The 20,571-nt window shown below is 46.3% G+C and overlaps 1 protein-coding gene across 2 annotated transcripts in view; it reads left to right on the forward strand.

The window, feature by feature from the left end:
* Positions 1 to 15,963, forward strand: part of cdh4 (cadherin 4, type 1, R-cadherin (retinal)) — a 208,541-nt gene extending 192,578 nt beyond the window's left edge. The window contains exons 8-16 of one of the 2 annotated variants that reach the window (XM_010881866.3): positions 2,307 to 2,444; positions 5,665 to 5,850; positions 5,964 to 6,217; positions 7,754 to 7,905; positions 9,463 to 9,699; positions 11,774 to 12,007; positions 12,832 to 12,971; positions 13,321 to 13,485; positions 14,224 to 15,963. In XM_010881866.3, the coding sequence (XP_010880168.1) occupies positions 2,307 to 2,444; positions 5,665 to 5,850; positions 5,964 to 6,217; positions 7,754 to 7,905; positions 9,463 to 9,699; positions 11,774 to 12,007; positions 12,832 to 12,971; positions 13,321 to 13,485; positions 14,224 to 14,430 (1,713 nt within the window). In that variant the 3' untranslated portion in view covers positions 14,431 to 15,963. The remainder of the gene's footprint in view (positions 1 to 2,306; positions 2,445 to 5,664; positions 5,851 to 5,963; positions 6,218 to 7,753; positions 7,906 to 9,462; positions 9,700 to 11,773; positions 12,008 to 12,831; positions 12,972 to 13,320; positions 13,486 to 14,223) is intronic. The other variant, XM_010881867.3, reaches the window with a different exon arrangement.
* The last annotated feature ends 4,608 nt before the right edge of the window (positions 15,964 to 20,571 follow it).

Raw genomic sequence — 20,571 nt, forward strand, 5'->3', positions numbered from 1 at the left:
TAGACAACCATTACAGCTTTTAATGTTCCCATTTTAGTTTAACAGTGGAGTACTAGCCATTGACTTCTAATAGCCTGAAGCCGTTTGCTCTTTCTGCAGACTCCCAGGTTATATACTGCCTGCCTCATTCCGTTCCTGTGAAAAGGATCTCATTTTACCTCAGAGTGCAACGGTGTTCTTATGGCCCTAGATGCCTTTCAACCTGTCCCATTAAAGTGCAAGAGCTTAGGCCTGTGGGAAAAAGCATGGCTGTTGTTCTGCTTGGTGAGAAGGCTTATTTCCTTTTTGTGGTGGACTCGGTAATCCAACAGAGAGACTTGTGTTCAGCAGATCTATGGGAGCCATTAGTAAACTCTTTACTGGCTTGTTAGGGCAGTCACACTGACGGTGGGGGAGAGGAAAGGACAGGGCATAGGTGTGTGTACTTCAGAATCGTCACAAATACAGTGATACCAGCGTGTGGTGTTTGTGGGTTTGTGTGTGTGTGCCATCACATTTGGGGATCAATGTTCTGTAAAACAAATCATACTTGACCAAGTGTCAAGGCAGACTGCTTTTTTAGGGTTGAGTTTAGGTTTAGGTGTCAAAGGTTAGCTTTGGATAAGGATTGGGGTTACGTTTAGGATTAGGTTCTGGATTAGGGTTGAAGTGTCGGTAGTAATAGAATCGTCGATAGGAATCGCTATTATAGTCCCCAGAAAAATTGGGTTGGGTTGGATTGCTGAAATTAACAGGTTTCACATCCCATTGCCCTTACTGTGTCAGAGTGCCACCTGCTGTTGGGCTCACCTCACCTGTCCATGCCTGGTCGAACATGGTGCACATCTACTGCCTAGAGTCAGGCTAGCCACAGGACAGCAGCTATCTAGAACTACTACAACCTGCTCTGGCTGAATTGCAGGCTGGAGAGATGACGTTTGGCTGCAGCACTTTTTGATTAGGTTCGGTATTTTATTAGAACTAATAAAGGGCCCATTCTGCATTTACATTTAATGGAGCTGGTCTGGTTCAGATGAACATGTAGAGTGAGTCCTAATGACTCTGCAGGACTTTAAATGACCCCGGGTGAGTTTAGGTGCTTTAAAAGGCCCCACCGGATCAACTGCCATGACTATTAAACACACTGTTCCTGGAGCACGCAGAGGGAGAAAAATGGAGAAGGAGAATTGATCTTTCTCTGTCAGGGTTCATTGGTCAGCCCCATGGGCTCCTCCATCACTGAGTCTTCAATTCAGATACTGACCCCAAAACTGTTAAAGGTCGCGCTCTCAGGGTCAACAGTGCAGAACCGGGCTCAGTTGTAGCAGATTGCGTGGCTGATCAACTAAATGGTGCGAGGCTTGAAGAAAGAGGTCCATTCAGCCGACCACAGCATCAGGCTGCGGAGAGGTTTTTCTCTTCACTCCATGCTGACTGACCTGTCCTTGACGTCCAGTCTCCACACCAGCACAATGGGCGGTTTAGCCAGATGGATTAATGAGAGCACAGAGGACCGGTGGCTCTGAGAGGCTTACAGAGAGACACCAAGGGAACGACAGGAACAAGAGAGAGATACTGTTATTATTGTCACGGTTGCCTCATTGCCATTGGTCTGACCACTGTAGATGTAAACTTTACGGAAGCTTCCTTTACATGTCAATATTCTATCGTATTTTTGGAGAGAGAAGGAGGTGGCGACACACTGCACTAACAGACTGAACTTTAAGCACCATGGACAGTAGCGTATGCATGTGTGGGTGTGTATGGGCACACATGGAAGTGTAAGAGGGACAGATAAAAAGAGAACTGTCTTTACTGCTTCTTGAGTCTTTACTGCCTACATGAGTATGCATGTTTTACATCAATGGATGTTCCGTCGGGTCATACATGCCACAGAACTGCCTGTAGATATTCTCTCTATCGAACTGGAACTAAATAACATCTATTCAGTCTTTGTAATATCTACAGTACATGAGTAACGTTTCTTCTTGGAATGCCATCACCTCCATTACTATGAGTGATGATCCGAGCTGCTCAGAGAACTGAATGTAGGGACTTTTCAGCCATAATGGATGATCCTTTCACTTACGCTCAAGTCTTCACTTGACACTACGACTATATCAACCGTGTGACTCTACTTGTAGAAAGCATTTACAGTTCATTTTAGTTGTTTCTCAGATTGTTTTTTTTGCCAAATTAGGAATTGAATTGTAAAAGTATTTTGTCAATCTTTCAGTAATTAATTAGTTTGTTTGTCAGTTAGCCCATGTTTTCAGAGCTACCTTTGCTGTCACTGAGATGGAACTAACCTAAACGTGTCTTTCCAGAAAGTGTCCCAGTACACCATCATCGTCCAGGCCACGGACATGGAGGGCAACCTGAACTTCGGCCTGTCCAACACAGCCACCGCCCTTATCTCAGTGACCGACATCAACGACAATCCACCGGAGCTGACTGCCAGGACGGTGAGTCGTCTCTCAAGCCAAGGAGTGACCGCTACTGTAGGGCAACACGTCCGTCTTCGTGACCAGATAACATCGGCTGATGGACATTCAGCAGGGCAGTTCCCCAGCATTGCTCTAGATGCAGGCCATGTGTCCGATGCTATCTCAGAGAACAGGAGGTCACAGCTGTCTGACAGGAGGTTAGAGAGCCGGACAGTGGAGAGGGACAGAGACACATGCGAACAGATAAACAGCTGGCATAGACAAATAGGAGGTCCAAAAATACGGAGAAGAAAGGGGACAAAGGGAAGGGGGAGCTCCAGCTGTACAGGGAGGGGGGACATATGGAGGGAGAGGGAGGGAGGGAGGGTGAGAAGGATCAAAGGCGTGCTGTTTGGTGATGGGAGCAGCCCTCCCTCCCTCCTCTCCCTGCCAGGAGCCTCTCTGGTGGCTCTGGTTTGTCTGCAGGCATCTGGCCCAAGTCCCATACATATCCTCACTGGAGCTAGCCTGTCTTCTTCTGGCCCACTTTAGTGTGTGTGTCTGTTTGTGTGTGGGTACGAGTGTGCATCAGAAGGGAGGAGTAGTAAGTCTCTCCTTTGGTTGGTTTCAATCTCTGTTCTGTGTGTTTGTGTGTCCATCCGTCTGTGGAGAGCGGAGTGTGTACGTGTCACACACTGGCTCCTCTGGTGGCGCATCATCACTGAGGGCCAGGCTGGTAGAAGCCAGATGCTCTGATAAGAGGCCCCAGCTGTCAGACACTGGCCCACGGAACAATGCCTCGCCTCAGACCGCTCTGTCCTGTCTCACTCCCCTCTCACAGGGGAACACTCAGAGCTCCGCACACCATACTGTCCTGGAGGGATAGTGGTTAAGATGGAGCAGGACAGACCTGTGTGATGGAGGAATGGTGGTTAAGATGGAGCAGGACAGACCTGTGTGATGGAGTAATGTTGGTTAAGGTGGAAAAGAGGACATGAGACCACATGACTAGGGAAGAAGATATGATGTGTTAGTCATGTATCTGTTCTACTGTAACCCTGCTATGGATTTTCCACATACAAACACACACTCACACAGCTTTACTCACACAGCTTTACTAACAGCAGACAACCCCTACATTTCCCTATAACATACAAGTTATGCAGTATTAAGCAGGTTCTGTGTTGCTTTGTTTGTCAATTCCTTTTCGTCTCTTCCCACACAGAAAACTCCACTCGGAGCCGTTCAGTAATTCTTTGTGTATGACAGACACAGGAAAGAATGTGCATCTCTTAACGGGAGATGGAGAGAAAACATAAGCACACTAATTAAGTAAAATTGCTTGCGGGGGTGTAAACCAAGCAGTTATATTGCTTCCAATTTAAAAAAAAAAAAAAAAAAAAACGAATGTTTTATTCATTTCAGAACGTGGGTATGAATATGAAAGTGTGATGTTCGTCATTATGTGAAAAACAAAAAGACAATGGTACTTGCCACAACTTATTAGGCCGCATTCGCCGACTGCATAATCTCCCTCTCCTAATGTTATGGTAATGCGATCTAATCAAGTGCATCACACTCACAGTACACCATACGTCTGTCTGCACAGCTGTGCCGTGTAGCTTCATGCGTTCGAAAGTCAGCCAGTCATGTTCCGGCGGTCGCGTTAGTAGCATACCATTCCCTCTCTACCTGACGTACAGTGGTTTCCCGTACGGTGTGGAGATTTATTAAAGCTTAATAATGAAGAACAGTCAGGAGCGTAATGCTGTTCGCGCAGCAGGAGTCATTGGCTGTTAGCGGTAGTAGGTGTGTCACTGCATCTGACGCTAGTTTGACATGAAGAAGGCGGACATTTTGTGCGTTGCCAGCGCCTGGGGCTCCATTGCCATCACGACGAGGATATAATGACACCCTTAAAACCAATTTAACTGCGCACCACTCTACTCAGACAGAAAAACTGCCAGAGTTGTTTTAAGGGTGTTTTTATTCCTGCTTGATAGCATTATGGCCTTGTTGTTGTTGTCAACCAAGGCTATTGAGAACAGTCAGAGTCCACGGAGACATGTCGGGTTGTTTTGCTGATCGGTTTGTGGCGATAGAAAACAGAGGGAAGCGGTACCCTTTAAAACAGCTGGGTGCTTGTTCACAACTCTCATTTCTTATATCATCCAGTTCTTAATTCCGTCTCCAGTTCTGTGGCTAGAAGCAGCTCAGCGGAACATATTCCCAGTAAGGGCTGGGGTCTATTAAGAGGAGGGTTTCCATTCCTCTTGCAACCCTTCCACAACTTGACTTTCAACTTAAATTCAAACTCGGATGCCTACGTTTCATTTTAGTTTTTTCAAAGCTCCCTGCATCGACCTCAACCTTTGTGGTGTTTTTTTTTATCAGGCCCTGTTGATGGGCGCTCCACTGATTTCCCTACCCAGTTCCCAGGGAGACTCCTTTCAGGGTCTCCTATTGGTCTGCTTATCAGACAGGACACCTGTTGCTTTCAAGGGTGAGGACATCTTCCCAGAACCGTCTTATCCAGTCCGAACTGTTGCCATAGCTTTTGGAAACCACATCTCATTCTGCTTCTCGCTTTCCTAACATCGCTAGACAAGCTTGGAAGGTTGTTGTTTTTTTTCCCCGGTCTGCGTCGAAGCTGGTGGTGAATATGAAATAGAGGAGCCCACACACCACAGAGAATGTGCATATTTAATCTGTTCTGTGCTTATCAGTGTAGTGATGCTGTGGGGGACCGGGGACAGGGGTGGGGGGGGATGCAGCCCATCGCCATGATGAAGCCATTAGAGTGAACAGCAGCTGGCAGACACACACCATAAACCAGTTAACGCATCACAAGAGGAAACAGGGATTACTGTCTGACAATAAGAGCTCTGTGTGTGTGTGTGTGTGTGTGTGTGTGTGTGTGTGTGTGTGTGTGTGTGCGTGTGTGTGTGTTTGTATGCATGTGTGTTTGTGTCTGTTGAATATTAAACCTCCAGAATGGTCACTTTTTTTGCTAAATTCCTGTGCAGAAGGTTATTCGTCTATCATTGACACTCAAAACCTTTAGACTAGAATTAATGAACATCATAACCTAAAAGATCCTACTTGCCATGTACATAATTAAAGTACTTATTTCATTTCGTAATTGGTAGATGTGCCACATTTAATGTTACCGGGTAAACACTTATTTGAACATTTCCATTTAGTTTGAACTACTGTCTTTATTATCCAAATTCATAGAAATCCCTCCCTCCCTCTGTAGTTTTCTGGAGAGGTCCCAGAGAACAGAGTGAACGTGGTGGTGGCCAACCTGACCGTGATTGACCGGGATCAGCCCCACAGCCCCAACTGGGCTGCCCAGTACCGCATCGCCAGCGGAGACCCCCAGGGTCATTTCCTTATTCGCACCAACCCTGTCAACAATGACGGCATGGTTACTGTCGTCAAGGTAGGGGACTACTTTGCCAACTCCAAGTGCCAAGTTATTTACAGTCTGATATGGGTTACTGGAGTGACTCGTCATTTTATTTCACTCACAGTTCCCTCTGTCTCTTTTTCCAGCCGGTGGACTATGAGCAGAACCGGGCCTTCATGCTGACGGTGATCGTCTCTAACCGGGCCCCGCTGGCCAGTGGGATCCAGTCTTCTCTTCAGTCTTCAGCGGGGGTCACCATTTCCGTACAGGATGTCAACGAACCGCCCGTCTTCCCCTCAAACCCGAAGTCCATCCGCTTTGAGGAGGGTGTGCCAGCAGGTACCACGCTGACCGTGTTCGCAGCCCAAGACCCGGACCTGTTCATCCATCAGACCGTCAGGTACTGAACCATGTCTTTCAGGAACGGCAGCACTGGGGTTTCTTTAGAATATGTAATGATTGTTTATTCCACGGATTGTATCTCTGAGCCTGAAACACTGACCTGCTTCCAAGATCAAGGTCCAATCGTTCTTCTTGTTGCCTAGCGACGAGGGAGAAAAGGTTACATTGTAATGAGCTGGACAGGACCTCTTTCTTTCCGTCTCCTGATCAATCCCTCTCGCGCCTGTGTCCAGGCCATACTCTCCCAATCGAGTGACACTCGGGGCATGATGCCGTCTCTTCATCCACCCAGCGAGTCTCCCTTGAGAGATCTCCCACATACTTACCGGGTCAAAGGTTATTCAGCCACTCCAGCGACTTCATACCCCGAATCAGCACTGATCAATTCCACTCTTAAGTTCAGTCTGGCATAGAAGCACTCCGGAAATGTTACGGAATTGATGTTGTGCTGGCAGACAAATAAACTTTAAACACTTCTCATAAATTGACTTCTCATTCAAACTTTCTCTTTCACTGTTGTTTTGTACTCTGAAACAGCCTCCCTCTTCTCTCGTGTCTCCTCTCTCTCGCTCTGACTCCTGTTTTCTGTCTTTTTTTCTCTGGTATTGATGGGAAGTCACCACTCCCCTCTTCCCCAGAGATGTTGTGGCAGCAGACAGGCGGTGTTTGGACAGGCCGTTCTCCGCTGACTGATTCACTTCGGTGACCTTGTCGACAGACAGTGTCAGACACTCTTTACCCTCCCCCCTCACCCGACCCTCCTCCCCCTCCTCCCTGCTGTCTTCTCTGACGTTCAGGGGGAGGGAAGAGGGGAGCGCCGGGCGGAAAACAATAAAGCCACCGGAAATAACCGTCTGGTTCTGATTTGACTGGGAGGCTGGGATGTGGTGGCGTGCCTGGACAGATCATGCAGTCGTCCCGCCAGCTGCGTGCCCTTCTCGCGGCTCCAGCCGCTGCCAGCCGGGTGTCAGGGGGAAGAGGACGGGCCCCTGTGGGCCCCTGTGGGTAGAGATGACAGGGTCTCTCACACCAGCTGAAGGCCTCTGTTTCACCTGCCACGGAGCGTCAAATCCAACATGACATCCCAGTCTGTTAGCATGACACCCCGCTCCCTCATTTTCCTCTTATTTTGTCTCCATTTCTGTTCTTGATATCCCCACAAGGGAGCACCACGTCAATACCCAGAGCTGCCTGTCTTTCTTTACACCCTCAAGTGCAGGGGGTTTTCTAGAGTCTAAATCCGGCAGTGTGTGTCTCATTAGCGGGAAACAGATTCAGCTGCCTAACTGCCGTTTCTCACAAGCGTCCCGTTTGTCCTTGTGTCTCATTGTCCAATGGGTTCTCTAGACCTATTCTCATCATCATCATCTTCCTCGTAGTCGTTAGCATCAAACCACCTTCCAGCAGGCATCTCGTCTCTCTGTTCCTCCCCCTTTCCCTCTTTGTTTCTCCCCCTCCTCTCCCTACACAGTGGCAAACACCTTCTTACAAAGATGATGTTGAAATGGCTAAGTGTCCCCCTGTGTGCCGTCAGGTACTCGAAGCTGTCTGACCCGGCCAACTGGCTGAGGATCAACAGGACCAACGGTCAGATCACCACCATGGCCATGCTGGACAGGGAGTCCATGTACGTCAAGGACAACATCTACGAGGCCACCTTTCTGGCTGCCGACAATGGTAAGTCTGGTAAGTTAGTGAGTGTGCGGGCGTGGTAATGTGTGTGTCTGTCTGAACCGCAGGGAGGAGGGATATTTAACCGCGCCGCGGGAGCACATTAGCTAAACCGGTGTAACGCGCTAAAACCAAAAGAAACAAACCGCAGAAAATGGAGGGCCTCTCTGTGTTTGAGCGGGAGTGTCCAGGAGGAGTTGCGCGAAGCATCGGTTTGCGGGAATGAATGCACTTTTTTTTACCCTGACGAGCTGTTGGCTCCTTTTGATTCCAGGCACCCGTTGAAATGGGGGGCATATTCCATTTGGGTTGAGATTCGCTTTTATTTATTCTGCTTCACCGCGGAGGGAGCTCAACAAAGCACCGAGCCAATCTGAGCGGACGAGCGGTGGATGGCAGGGCTCCGCCAAGGCACAGTAGCTTTAGCAGGCACAGTAATAGAAAAACAGAGTGGGATTTATCAGGGTGATGCGCTTTGGGGTGAACTCTATTCATGCAGACAGTGCAACATAGGACACTTAGCAGGAAGTAGCCAACGGCAATCGGACTGCTGCACAGGGCTACGTTAGTCTGTTACTGACTGTGGATTAGGGTGGATGTCTGACCCTGGGTTAGGGTGGATGTCTGACTGTGGGTTAGGGTGGATGTCTGACTGTGTTTTAGGGTGGATGTCGGACTGTGGGTTAGGGTGGATGTCTGAATGTGGGTTAGGGTGGATGTCTGACCCTGGGTTAGGGTGGATGTCTGACTGTGTTTTAGGGTGGATGTCTGACTGTGGGTTAGGGTGGATGTCTGACCGTGGGTTAGGGTGGATGTCTGACCGTGTTTTAGGGTGGATGTCTGACCGTGTTTTAGGGTGGATGTCTGACCGTGGGTTAGGGTGGATGTCTGACTGTGGGTTAGGGTGGATGTCTGACTGTGGGTTAGGGTGGATGTCTGACTGTGGGTTAGGGTGCATGTCTGACCGTGTTTTAGGGTGGATGTCTGACTGTGGGTTAGGGTGGATGTCTGACTGTGGGTTAGGGTGGATGTCTGACTGTGGGTTAGGGTGGATGTCTGACTGTGGGTTAGGGTGGATGTCTGACTGTGGGTTAGGGTGCATGTCTGACCGTGTTTTAGGGTGGATGTTGTTGTGACAGAGTCGAGATTTAGCGTGGGTTTGTAGTCAGGTTAAGGTTTGTTTCTCCTCAGTGTGTTTTAAATAAGCGTGTGTTGTGTGAAAGAGATGGGTGGTGCTGTCCGGTAAAGTCATTTTGTCACCGTGTCCTCTGAGAATCCTGCGCTCCAGTCTCACACCGTGAAATATGTATGTGCTGTTTCATTTGTTATGGCTGTCATCACTGGGGGCTTTTTGAACAAATGCCTGCCGTGTTCTTCTATCACTCCCCGACCCCCCCCCTCGATACTCTCACAGCTCCTTTATTTTCTCCTCCCGTGTTTGTCCCTCATCTCGTATCTCTCTGTCCCTCCAGTGTTCTAACTGTACTCTGTCTCTCCCCTCTAGATGAAAGGGGTTTGTAGCCACTGGTATATATTCTCATCATGTCGTTTGTCTCCCTGTCTCCCCGCCAGGCTCGCCCCCAGCCAGCGGTACAGGCACTCTCCAGATCCAACTGATAGATGTGAACGACAACGCTCCGGTTCTGATGCCCAAGGAGGCCCAGGTGTGCGAGCGCGCCAGCCCCCGCTCCCGGGTCAACATCACGGCCTCCGACGCAGACGCCGACCCCCACGTGGGGCCCTTCGTGTTCGAGCTGCCCTCCTACCCCCCCAGCATCCGACGCAACTGGACCGTGTCCCGCATTAGTGGTGAGACGGGGGCCCAGCTAGTGGGTAACGATTACGGGATCTCCAGAGGTGGGCCAGCCTGAGTTAAAAGCATGGTCGGCTGGCTGGCTGAGCAAAAACCTTTCTGTACCTAAAGTGTCACATGCATAGCAACGCAAGTCTGCGTGAATGCTGTCTCTGTGTGTCTGCTTCTGTGTGATGGATGACACGGTGTGGTTTCAGGTTGATGGAATGTGACATGGAGAAGGTCCAGATGTTGCAATACACACACGTGCATTCTGGGACCAAACTCATCCATTTCGATGATCTACCGGATGGTTTGGTCATTTTCCCAACTTAAATTGGTCCCTTGGGGATGTACAAAACACAGATCCAGACTGCTTACAGAGAACCAATTAACGTGCGTGGGATCGGTGTAGTGTTTGGGTAGTCAGGCAAGTCATAAATGGGTCATTAATTTAAGTGCCCTTGACGATATACACTTAAAATACATCTGATATTTAATATGAATAAGGACTTGCTAAAGTGCCAATATTCCCTCTCTGACACATGTCACTTTAGACCTTATACCCAACATTCCTTCAGGTTTTACCTCCACTGTACAGCACTAGTTAGAAACTAATTGTGATTTCAGAGTGTAAAAGAAGCATTAAAGATGTAATGGTGAAATCGTAGCGCAGAAGAAACATGATCTAATAGTCAATCTTACTGTAGTGTTAAAGCAGTTTAAGGCAGACTGATTCTATTCATTTTGGACATTTTCTGTTACGATCAACCCTGTACTTTGGACTTATAGGCACTTACTGTTGTTACTTGTTATTTATTTCAACCTTTAGAAATGTTTGCCAAACTCTTAGTCTCTTAGTGAATGAGTGAGTGAATGAGTGACGGATGAACTACCCATTGTTAAATAGCATAGTGGTTAGTGACACGGACTGTCACCTAGGTGACTGGGGTTCGATCGTCGCCATAGACCAAACAAATTAGGCTTTATGATTTGTTCAGGATAGACTAGAACTTTGCTGGCAACAAGCTTCAGCAGCTACATTATAGTAAGTCTAAAGTAAAACTGTTGACAGTTATATTGCGATGGACGCTCTGCACCGACAAGGATTTTGCTTTCGATTTGCAGAGCATAGTGGTTGGCTATTCAACTGTCATTGTTTTCTAAAGAAACAAACCAGCCATGGAGTGATTGGAGTCATTGTTTTCATTATATGTAGCCAGGCTTTGCTGGCTACAAGCTTCAGTAGCTACATTATAGTAAGCCTGAAGAAAAACTGTTTATGCTTATATTGCAATGGATGAACTGCAACAATGACGAACATATTGCTCTTGATTTTGATCTACATAGCGTAGTTCACATGGCGTAGTGGTTAGCTATTCAGCTGTCTTTGTTTTCTAAATAAATGAACCAGCCATGAAGTTACTGGAGTCCTTGTTTTCATTATAAGTTCTGTATAGCTATTAGCTAGCCATCTACATTAATCTCTTACTAATTTAACGTGTTGATACAGTTATACCTGTTATTGGTTTGGATGTCAACTAATGTAGGTGGCTAGTTTCGACAACCGTGGATTTTTGACTAATTGGTTTGACAATGCAAGAAGTGAACAGACACCATATCTCTAGACACGTATCACGGACACCCAGATATGCTGTTTCAATGGGCTTGGGCAACAACAATCATCCCTTCTAATTTCAGGGCGGCAGAAATAGGCTTGCCTGGCTCCTTCTCCTGTTCTGTAATATGTATTAACTTAAAAATAGTCTGTAAGGGAATTTAGTTAAATAAAAAAGATTTCCACGCAGTTCTGGCGGCGTCATTTCGTGGAACAACACATACGTCAGTGTTCTCATGGAGAGTTAATGACTCTGCCTCACGACAGGTGGTGTGAGACAGATGACATCCATTCATCACTCAGCCCTGACAATACGCCGTCCCCACAGATGGATAAATGACACTGTGTCTGTTGACAATCCCTATTTCGGTTTTAGTTTAGTCGGAGATGTGCTGCAGATGTGTGTGTGTGTGTGTGTGTTTAGCCACTGTGGTACCGGGAGATTGAAGAAGCGTTGCATTGTTTCTCTCCAGGCGACTATGCCCAGCTGAGACTGAGGATTGCCTACTTGGACGCTGGGGTGTACGATGTTCCCATCATGGTGTCGGACTCCGGGAACCCGCCCCTCTCCAACCGCTCCGGTATAAAGGTGAAGGTGTGCCCATGTGACGACAACGGAGACTGTACCACCACGGGGGCTGTGGCGGCCGCTGGGCTGGGAACCGGAGCCATCATAGCCATCCTGATCTGCATCATCATCCTGCTCAGTGAGTACAGCACCTACCGCACGCCCCTGTCGCGTGATCGCTGTCTGCCCATGGCATCTGCTCCCCGGCTTGAAAGACAGACTGTTACCATGGTTACTCCACAGATAGTCGGTCGGAAGCGCTTAGCCTGAGAAAAGGCCTCATCGCCTCCGTGAGCCGGAGTGTTCAATGCGTTTATATGAAGTGTGCTCAACTGCATGTTAACAATTAGCTGAAATTTACCTACAGTATAAATGTTGACTGTATATCTGAAGTTCATGTCTCTCTGCCCTTGTTTTGAAAATACTAACCAGAAACGGAAAGAGCAGAGCCATATTCAAACCAGCAAATTACACAGAGGTGTACAAAATGTATGTACTTAATGAATAGTTAACCGGGTCATAACTTTATTTCAATATTCATTATTTTGTAATTATAGTATCAGTAATTAGTGGCCTGGCTAGCCAGTGGGTTTACTGTGGGGGCAGGACAGCCCTGAATTGAGAGACTGTAAATGCTTTTATTGTCAGGACCCATTTACACATCAAGTTTATATCCCAACAAGCTCAAGAGACTTACTCAAGAGGGGTCAGAAACGTCCAATCAAAATCAGTTCACAATGTACCTTGGCTGTCTACACATCAATAAATGTGGGCACACTCGGAATGCGGACAAGATCAGGATGACAGACGCATGTTAGAACCAAGTATAAACAGGGCTATGGACTGTTTTAACATACCTGTGTGTATCAGGTACATACATACAGACACGCATAACATCAGCCGTGTCCGTATCCCCATCAGTCCACTGTCTGGGTCCTGATTTGTTGTGCTGTGTGTGCGCAGCCATGGTGCTGGTGTTTGTGATGTGGATGAAGCGCAGAGAGAAGGAGCGTCAGGCCAAACCCCTGCTGATCGACCCGGAGGATGACGTCCGAGACAACATCCTGAAGTACGACGAGGAGGGAGGAGGAGAGGAGGACCAGGTCAGTGTTCTACAAGGCTAACAACACATGCGTACAGACCACCAGGACCATTGTGACCATGGCGATTAGAATGATTGACGACTCAGATGGAGATGAAGACTATTACGCTGAAGAGTCGGGGTGGCAGATTGGCTTGTGCTCAGTTTGCTAAGGGTTACTCATTCGAGTCCCCGAGCTGACAAGGCAAAAAAAAAGCCGTCACGTTAGCGAGGGACTTAACCCTGGTTGCCTCTTGGAAGTTGCTCAAGAGAAGTGAAGTGTCATGTCATGTTTAAATACTGAGACTGAACTGAGACACTTGGTGAACCCTTCTTCCAGTCACAGAGTGTCTCCTTGCCCTGTGTTGCAGGACTACGACCTGAGCCAACTGCAGCAGCCCGAGTCTCTGGACCACATCATCAATAAACCAGTGGGGGTTCGCAGGGTGGATGAGAGGCCCATCATCGCTGAATCCCAGTACCCTGTCAGACCCAGCCTGCCCCATCCCGGTGATATCGGAGACTTCATTAATGACGTACGTTAGACGTTGGCTGTAGTCTGTCTCTACAAAGATTATACAGTTGTCCTTGTTAGGACCGACTTTGCTTCTTCAGAGTTGTAACACGAATGCTTGAAACTAGGTTATGTACAGTAGACAGAGACATTGACTCTATATGTAATTCCAAGGTGTTACGCTGCTATATTATTGTGCTAGGGGATATGAGGAATGCACTTTCTAACTTTTCTCAGTCGCCTCCAGTTTTAAATTTTGGAGGAGATGAGGTTCTGGTCCACACCTGTGGAGTACCTGGTTTGGGGGGCCCGTTGCTGTTCCTGTCCTTGTCCACCTGGTCATACTTTTGACCTAGTCTAAAATCAAATAAACTCTGGATTTAGCCCAGAGAAATGTATTAATTATTCCAATTGGACTCTTAATATCGCACCCCGGCACAGCCAGAAGAGGACTGGTCACCCCTCTGAGCCTGGGTCCTCTCTAGGTTTCTTCCTAAAATTCGGCCTTAGGGAGTTTTTCCTAGCCACTGAAATTCAACACTGCTGTTTGCTCCTTGGGGTTTAAGTCCGGGTGTCTCTGTAAAGCACTTTGTGACAACTGCTGTTGTAAAAAGGGCATTATAAATACATTTGATTGAGTGATTGATGTAATTCTTGCTTATATTAAACTCTAATACTTTTTCAAACATTTTCAAAAACATTGGATCAGTAGCAAGCCATTGGTAAAAGGTTTGCGTTGCTCTCCTCTTTCGTCTCTCAGGGTCTGAGGGCAGCGGACAATGACCCCACCGCCCCGCCCTATGACTCCCTGCTGGTGTTCGACTATGAGGGTAGCGGCTCCACAGCCGGCTCCGTCAGCTCCCTCAACTCCTCCAGCTCAGGAGACCAGGACTACGACTACCTCAATGACTGGGGCCCCCGCTTCAAGAAGCTGGCTGACCTCTACGGTGGGGGAGACGATGACTGAGAGAGGGGTAGGGTGGGGTCTGGGGGGAGGGTTTGGGGTCAGTTGCTCCTCAAAACCACGGACAGGGCCCATGCAGCATCTTGTGAATTGTGGATCAGTGAGGAATGGACGGGATCATTAGAGAGTTCTAGAACACGGCCTGTGACCTCACCAGGTTCTCTTGCTACTCGATTCTCGATTATTTTCTTTAGTGGCAAGTTTTTTGTTTCTTCTTTTCTCACTCTATTGGACCTCGAGCTACATGGGGAGGCAAGACACTCCTGAGATGCCAGAGTGATGATGCTCGTTTGGCCGGGACAATGAAAAGGAACCGAACAAACCTGTCTCTTTTGGCTTAACGCTGGATAGAGTTGTATGGAAAAAAAACTTGACTTTTCTCTCTCAACTTGAATTTCCGTAGAACAGAAGCACTGTCATTTTATAAAGTGCCTTTTGTGGTGTGTTTTGTATCGGACTCCTGCTATCTCAGGGTTGGTCGCCATTGGAGGGGTTTTGAGCGGCACACACTCCCATGGCCCTCAAACCTTCACATGGCTCCCACTCCTCACAAAGGACTACTGTACCCAGCAGCAAGACAGAGGACAGAACCTCACGGCAAGCGCCGGCTGTGGGTTAAGATCAGTTGAACTCTGACCTTTTGATCGGATCCATCACCGAATCATCCGGTGAACACAACAGCACTCAGACATTGGGTTTGTGTGGATGTTTTTATAAATGTGGGGGGTTTCTAACAAACAGAGAATGCCTGCCTTTCCTCTGTGAACTCATGAGTCCAGGAGCCTTTACATTCAGACGCTTGCCTGCCCTGTATGGTTTTGTGTTGCTTTCCACACTGTAAAGCTTATATAGGCATGATCTGAGTAGTGAGACAGTATACAACAGTAAGACTTTTAATGGCTTGGAGAGAAGGCACTGAAAAAGAGGCATTAGAAGTATTTTTCTCGCCTTGAACATTCCCATTTTTTAGGTCAACAAAACTATTAAGAGGTGCATGATGTTTTTTCCAAAATGTTTTACTCAACGCACTTGTTCTTATGTGGTGAGAATGTGAAAAATAGTCAGCTGAAAATATATGAATATACTCTGTAAAAAGACATTAAAAAAAGAAAATGCTGTAAGATACCTATTTTTGAAGTTAACAACAAAAATGTTGCTGCTCTAGCTCTTCACTGGGCTGAATGACATTTTGGCCCGGCCATTTTCATGTGTGCGTCTTTCTTTTCTTGTTTTGGTCAAGATGAAGTAGGATTCTTTCAGTTTATCTTTTTCTCTTATTTCTTTTTTTGGTGGGGCATGGGGGGGTTGTTTTTTTAAGAATTGAGAAAGCTTTGTTATACTCCTGTTTTTTATATGTCAAATTCAGCCCTCTTCTCTTGTCTTTGACAAACACATTCTGTCACTCTGGACTATGGAAGGGTCAAACAGCCATGCCTGCTGATAGTTGTTCTATTATTCAGTGTAACTGAATAATTTTCTTCATTCATCTAGTTACTGGATATGTGCTTTAGAAAATAAATGAGACATGTTTTGACAGTGTGGCGCCTTCTTCCATGTTCAAACATCACTGTCCTTCACTCCTACACATCGTTGAAGCTCTACACAACACTACAAAACCCATTGCAGGGCAACGTTGGAAACAGCTGGAGACTGACGGAAACGCTGTCCTGACAGCCAAGTCCATTCATCACAGTGGAATGACTGCTGCAACACGTGGCCATACATGTAGCTTTGGATGTCAACAAAAAAGTGAATTTAACCTTACTCATTTTATCTTTTTTAATAGTTACTTTAGCCTTATATCTTTTAAAATATTGAATTTAGCCTTATATCTTTTGAAAGCCATATGTTGCCCTAGCTGACGAATAAGCAGCTGCCAGGAAGGTTTAAGGTAACACAGGCTTGGGTTTAAAGTAACACAGGCTTGGGTTGAAAGTAACACAGGCTTGGGTTGAAAGTGACACAGGCTTGGGTTGAAAGTAACACATGCTTGGGTTGAAAGTGACACAGGCTTGGGTTTAAAGTAACACAGGCTTGGGTTGAAAGTAACACAGGCTTGGGTTGAAAGTGACACAGGCTTGGGTTGAAAGTGACACAGGCTTGGGTTGAAAGTGACACAGGCTTGGGTTGAAAGTAACACAGGCTCGGGTTGAAAGTAACACAGGCTCGGGTTGAAAGTAACACAGGCTCGGGTTGAAAGTAACACAGGCTCGGGTTGAAAGTAACACAGGCTCGGGTTGAAAGTAACACAGGCTTGGGTTGAAAGTAACACAGGCTTGGGTTGAAAGTAACACAGGCTTGGGTTGAAAGTAACACAGGCTTGGGTTGAAAGTAACACAGGCTTGGGTTGAAAGTAACACAGGCTTGGGTTGAAAGTAACACAGGCTTGGGTTGAAAGTAACACAGGAAAAAACTAAGGTTATTTTGTGCAATAAAATGTCAGATTTGGAAAATGCTCTTGTAGACAACTAGGTAGTATAGATCTATTGTTGATTTAACAGCTGACAAGTGATGATCAACAATAAAGGCACTGCCACAATCTGACAGCCTTTAATTAGAGCATTCTATAGTTGCATGTACTGTAGAAATGTTTCTGTGGTCACAGTGTGTGCGTGCGTGAGCCAAGCTGCCCGTCGGTCTGTATGTACTGTAGAAATGTTTCTGTGGTCACAGTGTGTGCATGCGTGAGCCAAGCTGCCCGTCGGTCTGTATGTACTGTAGAAATGTTTCTGTGGTCACAGTGTGTGTGTGCGTGCGTGAGCATTGCTGCCCGTCGGTCTGTATGTACTGTAGAAATGTTTCTTTGGTCAGTGTGTGAGTGCGTGAGCCAAGCTGCCCGTCGGTCTGTATGTACTGTAGAAATGTTTCTGTGGTCACAGTGTGTGCGTGCGTGAGCCAAGCTGCCCGTCGGTCTGTATGTACTGTAGAAATGTTTCTGTGGTCACAGTGTGTGTGCGTGCATGAGCCAAGCTGCCCGTCGGTCTGTATGTACTGTAGAAATGTTTCTTTGGTCAGTGTGTGAGTGCGTGAGCCAAGCTGCCCGTCGTTGTTAAATGTGGTTACATTTGTTAAATGTTAAATGGTTAGATTTCTTTCTATGATATGGACATGCCAAGATAACATAGTTGCAGAAGATAATATTTCTTCTTTATTTTAGAACAAAGTATTTTATTTGCAAGTTCGGTCAGGGTGGATGATTATTGTGCTTTTTTAACACAGATAGATATTATAGACGTGAAGCCTGAAGCAAAACTGAACTTTAGTTTTTCATTTAAAAAGTGGATTTTGTGACATTGGAGCTGCAGTGAGTCCTTATTAAGGTTGAGTAATCTATAAAGAAATAACTAAGAAATCCTGTGTCTCATCAATGGAGTCATTATCCAGAGCAGAACAAGGTCCCCACATTAAAACATTAATTGGCACAAAGTTAAAACAGTTTCTAAAGGACGAATTCAGGAAGAATCCTCCTCATTTTGTACTGTTTGACAAAAACGATAGCAATTAAAATTAATTGATACAGTTTTTTTGGTAACTGGAGAGTATGTGGTATGTGATGTAACCACAACCTGGGCTAATTATTCAACAATGCGTTTCAAGGCCAATAAGGACCCCTGAAACCAAAGTGACAAACCCAATGTAAAGCTCCTTTTCAGTCGGTTACTTAAGAACAACACACGCAGTGTCAATCACTCACGCCAAGGTCAGCCAGGCAGAACATTGAACCTGACAGCCCATGGCGGCTTATACAAGAGGAAACAGTTACACGGACATGTGAACCTTCACACAGACGCGTGAGGTGGTGCTGATTTGCCACAGAAGAGGTATCTGCCACAGCCTGCCCTTTGAACAGTGCTTAGGAGTGTGGAGTGAGTGTGCACTGTTAGGCAGCCGTCGCCCTTTGCTGTAAAATGCCAACGAGATGCCTCCTAATCCCCTGGGATAGCACCCTACCCCAAGCTGTTTTGGCAGAGTAAACAGGGAGTTGGTCACTTGACGTAAACGCTTTGTTTGAGAGCCTTGGAATTGCCAGTGGCAAATTTGGTACATGACAAGTGCACCAACGCTCCTTAGAAAGCCTTCATGCGTTCAGCTGAGACTTGGACCAGGAGTAAATCGATTTTGTAGGAGAGATCCTAAGATCCATGGACTCCATTGGTTCACAAGGAGCAGCGCATAGTTCGTACAGAATCAGAGCCCAAGTGGTCCCACTAAATCAAAAAAGGCACCACCAAAGGATCCCAGTTTCAGGTCAACCTCAAGTGTAGGATAACTAGCCCTACTGAAAGAACCTGCACATGTGCATTAACGTGTCTCTGAAAGGGGATATCTTACCCCGGCAAGATCCGAAAGCCTGACATTTGTACATGTACAGTAATTAGTAACATGATTTAACGGCAAACCCCTTGCATGTAGACAGAGGCTTTGCTAGGACCCCCCCCCACCACCCCCCCAGGACAGAAAGTACAGGGTTCTGAATGTACGTGCTAGAAGAACATTTTGAAGCACATGCTCGCGGCCTAAACGTCTACATTGTCATAATGCACGATTGGAATCATAGATGAATAGATTTTATATATTTATTTATTTTTGGTAAATTTGAGATCCGGGGCTATTCATAAAAGAACCGGGGCTATAGCCCTGGACGCCCAGGCCTAACAATGCCACTGCATGTAGATTGGACCTGTCGTGGAAATTACACAAATTATGAAGAAAAGTCTGAATACCCAAAGTGAACCTTTATGTTAGCGCACAAGATTCTAATATTGTAGACATAAGTCAGCAAGTCCAGAGAGCATTTGCATTTTCTACAAATCTCTGACCAACAGACCAACAGTTGATATCTTCAAGTTATGATTTATTGGCCAATGGGGGCTCACAAGTGTCAGTGCTAGAACTTTGTTGGTTCAGCATGGTCTAAAAAAGGTTGATCGGGGGAAATGTGTTAAGAAAGGTCTGCTCCAAGTTCTGGTCGACGTCAAGATAGACTGAGTGCTGCAATGAGCCTTCTCCAAGTTCTTTCTGAAACTTAGTGATCAAACATGAGACAGAAAGACTGAGGTGTGACGCCTGTTCATGTGACTCCACTCCGCCAGCCAATCATCCAGATAGGCAAATACCCAGGGCCCTTTGCACATAGTTGGTGACAGGTCTCCCCATAACCATCCATGGAAAGGAGACAGGGCGAGACTGAAAGTGAGGACTAGAAACTTACAGGCTACAGACTTGAAGTTGAATCTTTAACTCCCTGTGCTGGGGGTTAATTGGCACAGAGAAGTATATTTCTTTCAGAGAGATGGTTGTGAAACAATCATTAGGATATTGACTGCAGTAGCGACTGTAGTAGTTGGCAAAATGTAAGCATGCTGAGTTTTCTGACACACTTAGTCTGGAATGGGATGCAATGTCCTTCTCATTTTGGTGAACAGAAAGTACTAACTATATCCACCGTTCTGGCCCTTGGATATTAGCACAACTAACACTGCCTTATTCTAAGGGGGAGTGAACATCCAGTGCTTTTTGGAATTAAGATCATTTCAAGTTTTTAATCTGGGTGCTACAAATAACACAGTGGTGACCAAACCTTTTTCTACTCAAGCCCCCTTTCCATCATGGAAGAACAGAGTCTGACACAGGCAGGCTGTCTCTGCGAAGAGAAACTAGCTAGTTTGAGCCCACTGCCTGAGGTTCAGAGAATCAACATTTCTTACTGAGACACTTCTGCCCAAATGCACAATATCTCTTCTCAATTTCAAAGCTGACTGGAAACAAAATATTTCAAAGTTTATAATGATTTTCTTCAAATGTCAAAATGTAACCCAACATATTGTTACCAATTTGTTGTTTTCAGAAATGTTTTAACTTTTAAAAAGTGTGCTTATGAATAAACTATGATTTTGAATTAATTATAATTTTTTTGGTACAAATTATTTGATATGTTGAGTATGAATAAAGAGAGAAGAGCAGGCAAAGTAGCCTACATTGCCGCGTGTGGTGTGCATTCAAGTTTTTGCTTATAATTTGTCCAAGGGGTACTGCTCCGCGTAACCCCAAAGGGTTAACCAAACCATGCTGGCCTCACTAGTGTCTTCTGAGGGACACAAGCAAGAACTTTCACTCTCCTTAAAATAAGCATGAAATGATTCC

This window comes from Esox lucius, chromosome 17 (assembly GCF_011004845.1).
Source record: "Esox lucius isolate fEsoLuc1 chromosome 17, fEsoLuc1.pri, whole genome shotgun sequence".
NCBI classification, from domain to species: Eukaryota; Metazoa; Chordata; class Actinopteri; order Esociformes; family Esocidae; genus Esox; species Esox lucius.